Source organism: Anser brachyrhynchus (genome assembly GCF_964034855.1).
Source record: "Anser brachyrhynchus genome assembly, chromosome: 2".
In the NCBI taxonomy this organism is placed as follows: Eukaryota; Metazoa; Chordata; class Aves; order Anseriformes; family Anatidae; genus Anser; species Anser brachyrhynchus.
In genome coordinates this window covers 124,791,105-124,805,731 of record NC_137695.1, presented here as the reverse complement: position 1 = coordinate 124,805,731, position 14,627 = coordinate 124,791,105, and the positions used below count along the sequence as shown (strand labels likewise).

Here is a 14,627-nt window from a genome sequence, read left to right as displayed (position 1 = left end):
CTTACATTCATTTTTATAATAAAGAAGAAAGATTGGAACAGATGGGTATGTAGAAATCTACGGTCAAAACTGGGATCATGCACATGATACTTTACTCCTAGGTATCTGCAAGGCTCTTCTTGCAAATCACAATGGCATATTAATGGAGAGCTACTTTGATAGAAGCTGGTCCCGTATTATGGCAGTTTCAAAAGGAAACCAAAGTGACATCTGCTCTGATATTCTGAAACTAAACGCCAAATTCCTTACTGGAATCTTTGTAAAAAATATTCTACGACTGTGATTCAGCACTATTGCTAATGATTTTTTTTTAAATGGGATTATGCAGGAAGATATGTATACTCAGTAAATGCAAAAACTGTAGCCAAACATGCCTTTGCTTAGCTGCATCTACAGTGCCTTATATCATTAAGTTTAAATTCAAGTTACTGGGATGTTTGTTCCTTTGAAAACTGTAGGAGACACCAATTGTACTTGTTTACTTGAGCTGATGGTAAGAACGGAGGAGCTAGATGCAGGCTTGTATGAGATACTTGTTAAGTACTGGAAATCTTTATCAAGGATGTTATCTCTGCATGCATTGAGAAGATAAAGGCAGAAAATGAAAAGCAAAAGCCTCAGCAAAAAAAAATGTAATACATGATAACTGTTCTTTCTGGTGTGCTCCCTCATCTCAAGAAGAAGCTGAGGCTGCTGGTGTCAGCAGCCCAAGTGTCGCTGCTCGTACTCCCACAACTTCGGTAGCACAATAGTTACTATGTAGAGAGGATTTAGTACTGCCTTATTTTTTATGTAGTCTTGTTCCTGAGGGTTTACCAGACCTGCCAATGACCTCAAACAATTTCTTTCATATCTAAGTGAAACATCATTTCTCTCTCCTCCATCTTAGAATTGTTACTGGGTGTACTCATAGCAGTACTTTCTCACAGAGAAGCTCCTCAGCCTCTTTGTTGATGTCTTACACATCTCGTACAAACCTGCACTTTTTGGACTTGCCCTGCCCCCAAGTTCGGAATCCTTTTTATGAAACGGCCTTTCAGTTCCCAAGGCACAGTTAAAACAAATAGTGCTGTAGTAGCATTTAACAGATAGGCAGGCAAATATTTTTCTTCCTGTGTTTCGGTATTAAACTTATGCATTCTAAGAAAAGATTCAAGTAAGTAGAGTTTAATTAATCAGACCACATACTGTAGAAGACAAAAGAGCAAAGGGTGATTACTTTGTTTGTCTTCTAAGATAACGCGTTTCTGGTACCAGTGGAAGAAAGGCTCACTCCACGTGTCGGGAATAAAACCCTCAATCCACTCCAAGAGCGTTTTCATGTGCTTTGAGACAGCTAAGCAGAAAATTGATCAGGGATTTAGAACAGTGGTGACAGAGAGAAGAATGTAAGGCTGTATTTCTCTTAATTTTAGTTGCAGGAGAATGGAGCTTTGAAGCAAATCACCTCATTGTCCCTTTTTACCATGCCCATTTGTTTGTGTTACAGCATGGTTTTGATCTGTACTAGCTAGGCTTCTTTAGGAAGAAGCTAACCATTCCTCTCCTCCTGTGCACCGAATGTACTCCGATCCATGATGGGGACATAGCGGTATGAGAAATTATCAATCATTTTTGGCAGCTTTTAGCCTCCTGTGGTGGAGTCCGCTTCAGGAAATTTGACTGGATGTAGCCTTTCAATATAAGTATTTCCTCAGCTTCGTGTAGCTTCATAGAGCCACCAGCAGCTGCTGCATTCTGATCTGGACCAGTTGTGTCAAATCACTAATGCAGGTACAGCCTAATGCCACTTATTGATTTTATTTTATTTATTTAAAGTAACATCAGACTGGTGATTACTGGTTGTTGGGGTGTCTTAACCTCGATCAAGTGTTTGGAGATGGTAGTGCTTTTAAATCTACATCCATGAATGTTTATAGTTTGGTTGGATGCTAACAAACCTTTAGTATTTATTCACTGAGGTAACAAAGAGTGCATTTGGAGTGCTCGTGCCTGTGGTTTTGGTTTGACAGGTGTTTGGAGGCAATGGGAGAGGAGGGAGCAGAAGATATGGATATGAGATGTAACGGTGCTGTAGTTGCCTTCAGCTTGTGCTGAGATCATGATCGTAGTCTAAAAGCCAGCACAAATATTTTATAATGTGATTCCTAATAGCAGAGCTCTATCTCTGTAGAGTCTTCCCCATCTTTCATTCAGTAAATGTCCACGTGTCTCAACATTTCTTGTGAATAAGAGGAAAGTCTTCTCAGTGCTGAAGCTATTCCTTTGATAGCTCTCTGCTGACTTTGTAGTTTGGGCTCATACTTGAGTTTATGATGTGGTCTTTTTACAATAAAAATAATTCTAGGGAGATGCAGTACCTTCTTATTTTCTTTCCGGTTACTCAATTTCATCGTTTTTAACTCCTTGGTGTCCTGCACTCTGTTCCATGAAATCCTTTGTTCCTGCCCTACCTGCTTTTTTTTTTCCCGACCCCCACTTGAGATTTCTTTGTATTTATTAAACATTTTTGTCAGCTTACTGTCAAAGCTGCTCCGAGGACATAAAACTGCTTGGCTGCGTGATCGGTGCTCTCAGAGGAAATCAGTCTACTCCAGCCCTGGGACGTGGCTGGGTGGGGGGCAAATTGGAGACGAGTCCAAGCGTTTGAGCAATAAATGGCAGAAATGTGTTAGTTCGGGCCTGAGTATGTGTAGAGGTAAAGGTACCACAAAGGATGACTTGGTATTTAATGGACGTAGGAAGAGATTAGAGAGAACCGAGATTGGTTTTAATGCCTGTGTGGATTCACTGCATTAACTGTCTTTCGTTAACATTATTTATAGTAGCTTGCCATAAAAGCAACCTTGAGGTAAGTTTTGAAGTTCAGTTCATAGTAGTTCCCCAGGTGGTGGAGATAAAAAGGGGCTCGTGAATGTCAGCTACAGTGAAACCTGTTGGAAACAGGCTCGTCATAAAATGCAAGGGCGAGACGGTGTCCGGAATGAGCTCGGGTGCTTTCAGCTTCACCCCGTAGTCTAGCAAGCTTTGCAGCGCTGAAATACGTGCACAAACGTCGTCGTGTTTCTTCATCTCCTTTACTCAGTCGTATGGAGATGATGAGTGCTTGCCATTCGGAGCGTCCTGCGGCTGTCCTGCCGTCCACTTCAGGCAGCGCCCCCCTTGTGGGGTGCCTTGTGGGGTCTGGTGGGGCACCGTGGTTCCTGCAGCTGCAGGCAGAGCCCAGCTCCCTCTTTTTGCCAGCCTCTTAATGCTCCGAGGGCTTCCAGCACTGGCGGGGATCGGGGAAGGGATTGCGCTGTAGGTCTTCTGGGTGATCCAATGGAAATCGCACCGATTTGGTCTTTCACTCTGATCCTTATCCAATGGAGTACATCTGAGGTAGGCCGTTTTATTGTTCCGCTTGGACTAGATGGTTTTACAGGTAGCCCGAGAGAAAACGAGTCACTAAGAACTCCATGAGCACTGATATTTTTTCCCCTTTTTTAACACTAGTCTGTTTTGGAAGTACATCATTCTTAAATTAAGATCACGTTTCTTAAGTGTTCATTCGCACTTCTATACCTCTCGGCTTCCTTGCTTGAAGTGGGAAGAGTTTGTAGCAGTGCCATGCCAGTTAGGGGACTGGGAAAAGCGACCTGAAATGGCTTCTGAAGGGCAGGGTTTTGTTGGCTGCCTTTACGAGCAGATCTTCAATCTTATAGCACTTGAAAGGCTTTGTGAAGATAAGCAAAAACACTTTTAAACATAGTGAGAATAATACAAATTCGAGTGTTTTGCTTCCTGGACAGGATATCCTTTTGTATTGTTGGTTTCAGGGCTACGGGAGTGGAAATACCAGTTTTGTTTGCTTAGGTGAAATACCAGCTACTTCTCTTACTTTGTAGCCTTTCAGCGGTTGATGCCTGCGTTTGAGAAAAATGCATGCAAATGTTAGATCGAGTTGGGAGTGCCTACTCCTGTGTTGTAAAGAACACAACTATCCACATAATGGGGATGATGGTAGTAAACCGGGGTGGAGCGGGTGCCTGGAGAGGAGACCAGGCTCTTGTCATCATAGCTCACTGCCTAGCTGGGGGTTTAATCCCAAAAGGAGGGAAGCATTGAAGCTTCAGGTTGTGAAGAGTTCCTGCATTTTTATATACTGTTTTATATTTTTATTAACACACAATATTAACATTTTTGTGCAAACTACAGGAGAGTCTCAACAAATGTGAATTTGAATTTGCTGTAAAAATTATCTTTGCCAGGTATCTGTGCCCAAAATCATCAGTCACTACCAGTAACACAGTTCTCAATTTACTAAAAGCACAAGTGGTCAGGATTAGTTGCTAGCAAATGCAATAATTTTGTCACATCAAGAAAAAGACCAGAATACACTAATAAATGTTCAGGTGTATCTGAAGGCAGATTGTGATTTGCAAAGTTTTATCAACTGGTATTCTAGTCAGTGCGTCACCTACACTATGTACTCTTGGTTTGTTGGTTTTTTGAAATTTGACACAGCCTGCTCAGGGATTTTGTCTGTGTTCAGTTTTCTCAAAGATTCTCTTAAGGGGAGAAAAACAGGAGTTCCAGGTAGCTGATGTAGCGTGGCTGCATTCTTAATACACGAATGGTCATTTCTTTTAAATGTGTGTGTGTATATATGTATGTATATATATATATATATATATATATAGTGATTGTCCAGTCGTACCACTTCGCTGTTGCTTTTGTGTCCTTCTGCCATCCTGATTTAGTTCCTACAGGCTTTCTGTCTCCACTTCAGTCAGTTACATGCGTTTTTTTCTGATCAATTTTGAAGCTTTTGTTTTGTATCTTTTTGTTAAAACTTGAAGTTTTTAAGCTAACAAAACTTTGGGGAAGTTTTATGATGCCACATGCTATACTTCTAAGGTGGGTGAGAGAAAATCCATGAAAGGTAGGTGTTAGATGTGTGTATCACTGAAGTTGGTAACTACAGTTATTCAGACAATAGCTAAGTTTGCCAATGAGCATTTTCATCTCAGGGTGATGACTATATGAAAAGCTTTATATGGAAGAAAATATGAAAGTAGCCCCCTTCAGATATTTGCTATATACATACCTGAAGTTAATCTTACTGCTGTTAGCATCACCTTCCTGAAATTAAACCCATTTTCTTATCACTGGTTTGATAAACTTTCAGTAGGACTGTTTTGGACTTCAGTGCACGATTTGGAAAGTAGCAGTAGGACTGCCTTGCAGTGGCTTGCCTCTGTCTAACAGCGGTGTAAGTGCTTTAAAGGAGCACTTTCCAGCACCTTCCTGAGTAGAAGCTTGGCGGTATCTTGTGGGACACTGGAATTTTAATTACTGAAATCATTGTAAGAATTATGTTAAATGACAGTCTCGCTTTTGAAATCCAGTAATAGTTGGAGAAATCCAGTCTAATTAATTTGTCATTCTAGGCACTTCTAGTTGAATAACAGTCTTAGAGTCTTAAATTGTTTCCAAGGGTGTATATTTGCGGCAGCATAAGCAGCAAATTGCAGTTGCTGTAACACAGTAACTTCTCCAAACTTGTCCTTAACGTCTCTCGCTGAAAACAGTCTCTCTGGTTGTTGGGCCAAGTAAGTAAAAAATATCTGTGGCTGTGCCGCTGTCCTCTAGCTTTCTTTTCCAGTTTCTGAATAAACAACTCAGTTGCAAAATGAAGGTTGCACACCTCATCACAAAGTGTAGATTGCTTTGTTTGGATGGGAAGTACTGAATGTTGAAAGCTGACATCGCTATCAGTTTCTTTCTGCTGTTACAGAATGAAACCAGCAGTTGCTTCACCTGACAGTCTGAACACTGACTAGACAACATTGGCCCAAACGAAGTACCTAGGCCTACTTCTGGTGCTCTGCTCTGAACCGGATGAGGAAATCATTTTGATAAAACTGATCTATCAATGGAAACTTTTCCATCTGGCTAGAACAGAGCAGGTCCTCTGCTTCCAATTGTTACCTGCTTATGCTGTGCTACCTAGCATCAATGAAGTGGCTTCCCTTTGAAGAAGTAGTATTTACACGCTAGTTTTGCATGTCATTTCCACAGCGTGACCTTTAATAGTTTCCTATAGTCTTGTGAAAAGATTTTCAGAAAGAACTGACTTGCAACTATCTTTCAATTGATATTCCCTTCCCCCATTTTTCTGGAGTCCTTTTATCATTGTCATTCTTGCATTAGTGGTTCTTCCACTTGAGTTTGAACTTCTTCCATTCCCTTTCCATAAAGATTTGAGAAATGAAAGCTTTTCTTCCTGTGTTCTTCTTTGGAAGAAGAAGTGGCACCCTAATATGAAACTGGAGATTAAGATGAGGTTTTCAAAGTGGAAATCCAGTGTAAACATTCCTCCAACTTCTCAGTTGTCTTTTTGTCATCCATCTGTACTGCTGAAGCAGAAGAGCCCATCCAGTTCGGACTCGTACTCATGGCTGGAGAGGAGTGGTGAAGAACCTCTCCTAACCATCTGAGGAATTTCTCGACTCCAAGTGAGTCCAGCAGGTATGCCCAAAGGACCAAGTTGTCCTTGTGCTTGATAAAGGAGGGCTGCCTTAGCACATTAGGATTGTCTTCAGCTTGAGTGCCGACGTACTCAGTACAAGAAGAGCACTGGGTTTGGGCAGTGCTGTCCGCCTGTTGGAGTGATGCTTGCTTGTTTGAGATGTGTGCAGAGCATCAAGGAGTGCAGTGTGCTCTACTGTCTGTAATAAACGTGATGCTTCAGGTGGACCCAAGAGATAGCAGAGCTCTAGAAATACAGTTTTACTCTAAATGTTTATTTATAAATTATTTATAAAATTGAGCAAGATCAGAACAAAGAAAAGGTAATTTGGGTAGAATAATTGGACATAAGTTTGGATTTGGCAGTTGTTTTTTCTATAAATGCAGTAGTTAGGAATTAGACTTTCTTGGTCAGAAGTGTGCGACTGCTCTTCAGACCCATCCAGCCCAGCTTGGAGTGCTGGCGTGGTATTTTGAAGTATCAGAAGTCAGGCTCTGTCCTTGAAGTCTTTAGCCATGGTTTCTGTAGGTTGATAGAGTGTATGCTAGTTATCTTGACTCTGCAAGTGAAGTAAATTTGTATTTTAAGTGCAGTCCTGATGTAGGATACAGATAATGGGCCTTCAATTAGTGATGAGGGGGGAGTCGTTTTTGGTGGTCACCAGGGGTAGAATCGCAGTGATTAAATCGTTTGAGCTGTTACTTGCTTTACAGAAACTTTGGTTCTTCAGGATTTGTTTTTTCTTCTGCTTAACGGACTTGCTGCACACGATGGTTCTTGGTGGAAGCTGATGCTCCTTCTGTTTGCTGGATTTGGATGGGTTTAAAAGCGGAACCTAGACAGCGTACCTTAAGGAACCACAGTCAGGGTAGATTAAATGACTCTACTTCTTTGCTGTTGCAGGATGGTGCGTTTTTCTAGGGCAGTGTAGGGGGTAGTATAGTTTAACAAATACACCAAGAGTTTAGTTTAGAGTGGTGAGATGAGTGATGTACCCCAGTATGTTGGCTGATACAGTCTGCTGGCTCTACGGGGCGTGAGCAGGCACCAATGCAGTCCGTGGCTGGATGAGCACGGTGTTATTACTTAACCTACCTCTCACATGCTGCTAAAACCCTGTTACTGTTAGCTCCCTGCTTGGTCTCTGGCCGCACACCACAGCACTCCTGGCTCTCCGTGCCTCACCTGTTCTCCTGCTCTGATGTCTGACCACTTAGCACCCACCCTCTGCCTTCCTCTCGGTGGAACTTGCTGGTAACGATTTCATTTTATCTGTTATATTTAACATATTTCAGTGAGTGAAATATCTGTCGTACCTCTACCCTTTTAGCAACATTAGCTGAGATTGTCTAATTACGTCTCTAAGTCTTACTAGTGAGGTTTACACAGTAAATTGCTTTTCTTTTCCTTAGGAAACCAAACTTTGAAAGGTAACTTTAAAAGGGGTCGATTGCTCAAAGATTCCTGTGAGATCTCTTACTGTCCTTGCAGAACCAAATCACTTGTTTGTAAAAGCAAGTGGGTTATGTTTCTAAAAACACATTCATGTGTTTGATCTCATACATGGATGTGCTATTTTAGCCAGCCAGTATGATTTTAGATTGTTAGCTAGCAAATAATGTTTTAAAATTGGTACATCAAAGGGGTTTCTATTTTGATCAATTTTTGTATTTTTTTTCTTCTCAGAGACTAATATGGTTCTTCTAGCTGCACGTGTGCTGAGTTTTCTCCAGCATTAGATTACAGAACTGTACTGGACATGTTGGGTAATCCGTGATAGAGAGGTGCAAATTGCAAGTTAGCACTAAATTACCTCTCTGATTGTGCCTTGTCAATGAGACGAAATGTTCCAGGCTACTGCAAATACATTTGGCTGAGATGTGCTGAAATTCTAAGGCAGGTTACAGGAAGAAATTTGAACACGTTAGTGGGAAATCAGCATCGTTTTCCGGCTGATGAGTCGGATTGCTAACTTCCCCATCAGGACAGGCACGCCGCTGTGTGAAATGCTGTACAAACATATTTCAAAGGAAGGATTATTTGCATCGTTTATGGTCTTCCAAGGAAGTATGGAACAAAAGCTAAGACAGTATAAAAGCGCTGTATAGGGAATTCTTTGTAGTCTTTACAACAGCTAATATAATCAGACCTGATTTGGAGTTAGGTCTTTGGTCATTTCTGTAATTAAACATTAAGCCTGCCTTTGGAAAAAGAAGACTTTTCTGACCTCAAGCATAAGGTTTTGTGGGTTTTGTTGTCGCTTCGTTTTTTTTTTTTTCCCTCCTCTTAACATGAAAAATACTAAAACTCCTATGTAACTTCTGGGTTTGGGGTCCTAACACATCAGCTGTACAAATCATACTGATGGAGGTTATTGATCTCTAGTCTTTCTTTGCATTCAGTTTGCACTGTTCATAGGTGCTTACAAGCAGCTTTGCCTTTTCCCCTTGCAAATAATTTTTCTCTTTTTTTCTTGCATAATTCTTAGTAGCCAAGATGTATTTTTCTGTGCTGTTTCCAGTCTTTTGAACTTGCACATTTTCAGGCCTGTGCCTATGGTATGTGTTGTTTTTCTTGCTATACAGAAGGGAAAATGGGATACTGCACTCGCTTCCAGGCTGACTTTTACCTGAACTTCTTGAAGGGATGTGATAAACCTTTTAGGCACACGCGACTTCTCTGTTCTCAATGTGTGTTGGACAAGAAAAAGTCAGGAGTTCTTACAAAAAAAAAAAAAAATAAAAATCCCTTTAGTTAAAGGTGTTGTGAACTGGCAAAATCGCCGTAACTGCAAGGTGATCCCCTGATCCTAGGGCTGAGAAAGCACTGGTGAAGGCCTTAGGGTGGCAAGTGGCAGAAGGTGGTGAAAATACACTAAGGGAAAGGCATGAGTGCTAGGTTGTGCCAAGCTTTAAAGACTCCACGATGCCGGTGTTGTGTAACTACAGGAACGTTTCCCCCAGTTTTTAGCTGTTGCAGGAGTAGTTCACCACATTTTCAGGAATTATAACTTCCTGAATTATAACTGTTATCGCATCAGCTCAATGTGTGTGGAGCTATAAAGACGGCTTTGTGTAGGTAAGAAATACATCCTGTTTGGGAGTCTGTGTCCTGCGCAGATAGCTTGATGACTCTTGTAGACCTTTCTTCAGCCTTTATGGGTTGCATCCTGCTTCACCGGTACCTTGATTTGTCTACGGAAAGTACTGGGTGGAAGGAAGGTGGCACATGCCAGCCATGTCCTGTCCTTGCAGAAAATGTGTTTAATTCTTCAGACTGCAGTAATAGTATCATTCAACTTCTTTTACTTCTTTTAAAACCACTTTTAGCTTTAAAGAGGGAAATAACCCATGGGTAGATAAATAAGCTAGGAACCGCAACTATTGGTTTTAAGTATTACACTGTAGAAGTCTATAAGGAACAAGTTTTTGCGTCTCTTTAATCTTGTTCTGTGCCTTATTTATTGTAGGAAATGTTGGAGAAGCATCTGGAAAGAAATGTAGAGGGATATTTTTCTTCTGCACTCCGGTCCTGTTTTTCATAGTTTCTTCATGAATTCTTGACCTTCCTTTGTCCCCTCCAAAAACAAAATCAGAACATATATTTGAAGGATGCATGTTCAAATTTTGAAGATTAATTTTGAGGAGTAGATTGGAAATAGACGATCAGTATTTTGTTTCAATTAAAAAAAAAATCAGTTGTAACATGCGTGCAATACACCTTTTTTTTTTTTTTTGCAGAGACGTGGAGCAATTTCCTATGACAGCTCTGATCAGACTGCGTTGTACATTCGTATGCTAGGTAAGCACACCAATTTCTATATTGCAAAGCCCTTACAGTTATGATCGCTTTATATATATATATATATATATATATATATATATATATATATGTATATGAGTATTGTACCCTTAAACTTTTCTTCTGGAAAATATTCTGGTTACCTTCTCTAGAAAATCATTTTTATGCTTATTTGGTTTTTTTTGGTGGTTTGGCATTTTTATTTTTGAATTAACCATTGTGTCAGATGCCTTACTCCTGTATTTAAAGAAAACTCAATTACGGTTCTTATAATTAATGTAACGCATTTGCATTTAGTAGAAGTTTAGTTTTCCAAATGACTCTCATTTATTTCTGTGATGGATCTTTATTTCTGTGATGGAATTTATCATCTCTGCGTGATATCCTTCTGATTAAAACTGTAGCTTAGAGAATATGTGTGCGTGAGGATTACCACACACTTCAAAAAATTTCAATGCTGAGGCTGTGAAATGTTCAAGGTGTTCTTAAAATAATGCCACAGTTTTAAACAATACTTCTATTAGTTTTAGAAGATGACTTCAAGGGAAAGGATGTGTGACAGGACTAGTGGCTTAGTCAGCTTTCTGAAGAATGTTTCCAGGGTAGCAACTAGATAAAGGGTAAAGTCAAATCAAAGAGAAAGGGCAGTACTGGGAGCAGCAAGCACCAGGGGACACCCTCCATGATACTGAGTGCACAGAGGATGGACCTGAGGTCAGTGGTTGCGAGGAGAAAGATGCAAAGCTCTTGCAGATGGCATGATGGACTCTGTATGTGCTCCTAAGTCTGTTTCGCTGCAAAATTACACTGCTTAATTTAAGCCAACTTCAGCTGTGATTTTGTGTTGAAATGGACTACAAACGCTTACATGCTGTCTTGCACAGCCTGACGAACATAAGCAGCTAGTGATTATAAATTCTTAACCTGATTCAACTAGATCAGCCAGAACATGTATTTTTACACCCTGAATCTTTTCGATTCAGTTGCAATTTGTACATATTCCAGTCCTCAGAAATTCGTGACTGCGTTCTCTATGAATTTAGTCACAAGCTGTATATGTATGTACACATGTGTACATATATATGAATTTCTAGTCATAGTCTACATGTGTAGGCAAATGCATGTGTATGTGTGCATAGATATAAATAGAACTTTGACTTAGCATCTTACATTTTTATTTTTAAGTTTTGTTCGTTTTTTTTCTTTTAAGCTTGTCAAGTTAATAGTATAGCACTGGCTGTCTAGTAAAGAATTTTTGATGAGAGAATGTGTATGGAGATTTGTTAAGAGAAGTAGGAGGACAGAAGATGCTGGTTTCTAAATGCTAATTGAAAAAGGTGCTAACTTTTTTTTGGGGGGGAAGAAGCAGGTTTATTTCATTTAAAAAAATTAAAATCGCTTATTTTCAATCATCCTTGCAAGATGAACACTAGAATTTTTCGAAATCTGATTTTCTTCTGCTGTAGTCATAAGAATAAGACAGTAAATTCAGGCCTGAGGTAGTTTGTTTCCTTGGTTTTGTGATTCATAGTTTTAAACTAAATTTATTTTGCTATAATTAGAAAATACAAAATTTTCTGCTTATAAAATCTTACAAATTGAATACATTTAATCCCCTAACAGGGGAAATAGGCATTCATTTTGTTTAAAAATGCACTGATAGGCTTGAATTAAAGGTACTGTAAGCGTATGTCTGTTTTTTATTCTTTGATACTAATCTGCTAATGGTAGAAGTCCAGCTTGTAAAAAAAAAAATTGTTCTCTCCAGAAATCAAGAGTTATCTTCAGCTGTTCTGGAAGTTTAAATTAATTATATCGTCTAGTAGTTAGGCCCATGATTTCTGCAGAAGAGTTTTATTTAATGGTCAAGTAAATCTAGAAGAAACCAAAGCGTGTTTTTCTGTGGTTCCTGGTGTTTGTATATAGCTGAGGGGAAAATTTAACGTTTTTGAAATCTTTCTTCACTGGTCATTCCAACAGGCAGACATGGAATAAATTCAGAATATGTGTGCAAATGTGTTGAGTAAATTGAATTGCACTTGTTAGCTAATGTGAATTAATTTATTAGATTATGTGATTGGTGCTTGTTATGAACAGCATTAACTTTTGCAGGCATTACTGTTTCATAATGCTGCATGCTAGCTATTCTGAACTAGTAAGTCTGTTAAAGGATAGACCTCTTCTAACTTCTGCTGGAGGACATCAACAAACACAAAATTGCTCACTGGATATTTGAATCAGTATGTTAAATTTTTATTATTTTCTCACTTGTTAGTGATCACTTTTTGTTTTCCCAAATGTTAAATACACCGTACCATGCAAGATAGCAACTATTTACAGATTTATTATTGTTGTATTCATAAATGGATTGTACAAAAGACCAGCCTGAAAGCTGAACAGTTGGATGCATCGGTATGTAGAAACATTCACAACATTCACTAGAATATTTGTGAAAAATGAAGTGTTACATTTCCCATACAGAACTGTGATTTTTTTTTTTTAACTTTAGCAGAGTAAGCTGTAAGAAATCCTTTAGCTGTAGCTTAAAGGGAAGTTGCAAAGTCATGGGAGGTATTGCCTTTTTACTTCATTGGTTGCTATTCCAAACAGACTATGTCTACTAATAGACTGTACCTCAGTAAACTGTATATTTTAGCAGACCAAAAATATAAACCCAAGGGTATCTAGGACACCTCCCTCAGCATCTGTTTAGTTGAGCTAGCTGTAGAGTTGCTTCCTTTAATGTCTTCAGGCCATTCAAGTGGCAACTCAATGGATATTCACTAGCACCAAGTAGGTAGAAATTCCTGTGGTAGGACAGTGTTTCCAGGTTCAACTTAGAAGGTGAAATTTTAGGGGCACACGATACAAGCAACTAATTCAACTGTCTTCATCCAGTGTCAATATAAACAAACAGCGTTGAGTCTAATGACTCAGCTGTCATACCCCCTTCCCAAAATATACACTAGGCCACCCCCGAGTGGCTGATTTGCTATTTTAATATTTAGATACAGATGCAGCATTGTAGAATTTTTCTTTTTAAAACCTTGGACAGACGGGCTAATATATCTGCATCACCTCAGTCAGCTACTTCTCTCAGCAACTGTGAGGAATTCCCAATACCTAAAAGTGCTTCCATGTAATCTTTGGTACTTTACTGATTTTTCTCTTCTTCACTTTTCTGATTTCTGTTTTTTTTTTTTTTTTTTGGTAGTTGTTTTGTACTGCCTGAAAGTTTTGCTACTGTGCATGGGCTGGAAAGATTGGGGCACTGAGTGCTTGTGTCAGGGAGCATGCACCTCTCCACTATACCTGGAGCTGCGTCTCTGTTCTAGGGGTCCTGATCGCTTGACGTAGAAAAAAAGTGGAGGCAAGCCAATGCGTAATGCAGGTGCATGCTCTTCAGTGGTAGCAGTTGCTATGTGGTGTTGCTTTTGCTTTAATTCCAGCATATTCGGCTGACCTGTCATCTGTTTCTCCAGCAAATTTAATAGGAACTTGAATCTCTGAAGCTAGTAATTCTTTCCGGAAATCCTGCTCTTCACATCTTCATGGCTTTCACTTGAGTGTGGGTGGTTTACCGTGAGGTGGCTTCTGCTCCCAGCTGTCCTCCGTGATCTCTGAGATTTCTGCCCCTTCTCCAGAAGGCCTCGGCTACCCGAGCAGCTGCTGCGTGGTTACTGGTTCAGACTGGAAGATTAGGGTAGCACAAAATATGTGCTGTGTAACCTTAACATGCAGGGATGTAAACTATGGCATTTCAGCTGCCTTGTGAGTGTCAGAGCTGTCCTTGCAATGTAAGCAGGAATCTGAGAGAGGGGTAGGAGCTAAACAAGCTGTCTCAAGGTAAGTTCTGCTAAAGGCCTGATTCCTTTTCAGCTGTACCTGCGAATTTCCCTCTTACACCTTATTCCTCCTTCTGTTATTTACTGAGCCTTCAAATCAGTTTTTCCCTGTACAGATTTTGTCTTAAGAAAAGCAATCCACCCTGGGCACGTAGAACTATTCTGGAAAAAGTTCTGATTGAACAGCCAACAGATACTGTGTTAAGTCTGTGTGTAAAATCAAATTTTGAAAGAAAGGTTTCATACTTTTTTTCCTCCCTTATGAAAAACATAAAGTAAATAATGTTTTGGATTCACAGAAACTCTCAGGAAAAAAAAAATGTTCCTGGAAGTCCACTGTCACTAAGATGTTGGACTTTAATGTGTTCCTTAAGAAAGCAGAGGAGTTAATTCACAGTGGTTAAAATGGTTAAAGTGACACTTAAGATTAAAAACTGTCAGCTTGCTACCACTTTGTCTCCTTCAAG

At 39.7% G+C, this 14,627-nt stretch overlaps 1 protein-coding gene across 4 annotated transcripts in view; it reads left to right on the top strand.

Annotated features, from left to right (window-relative positions):
* Positions 1–14,627, top strand: part of PDE7A (phosphodiesterase 7A) — an 80,243-nt gene that overhangs the window by 30,904 nt on the left and 34,712 nt on the right. For all 4 annotated transcript variants that reach the window (XM_080582429.1, XM_080582427.1, XM_080582428.1 and 1 more), the window contains exon 2: positions 10,255–10,315. In XM_080582429.1, coding sequence (XP_080438555.1) covers positions 10,255–10,315 — 61 coding nt within the window. The remainder of the gene's footprint in view (positions 1–10,254; positions 10,316–14,627) is intronic.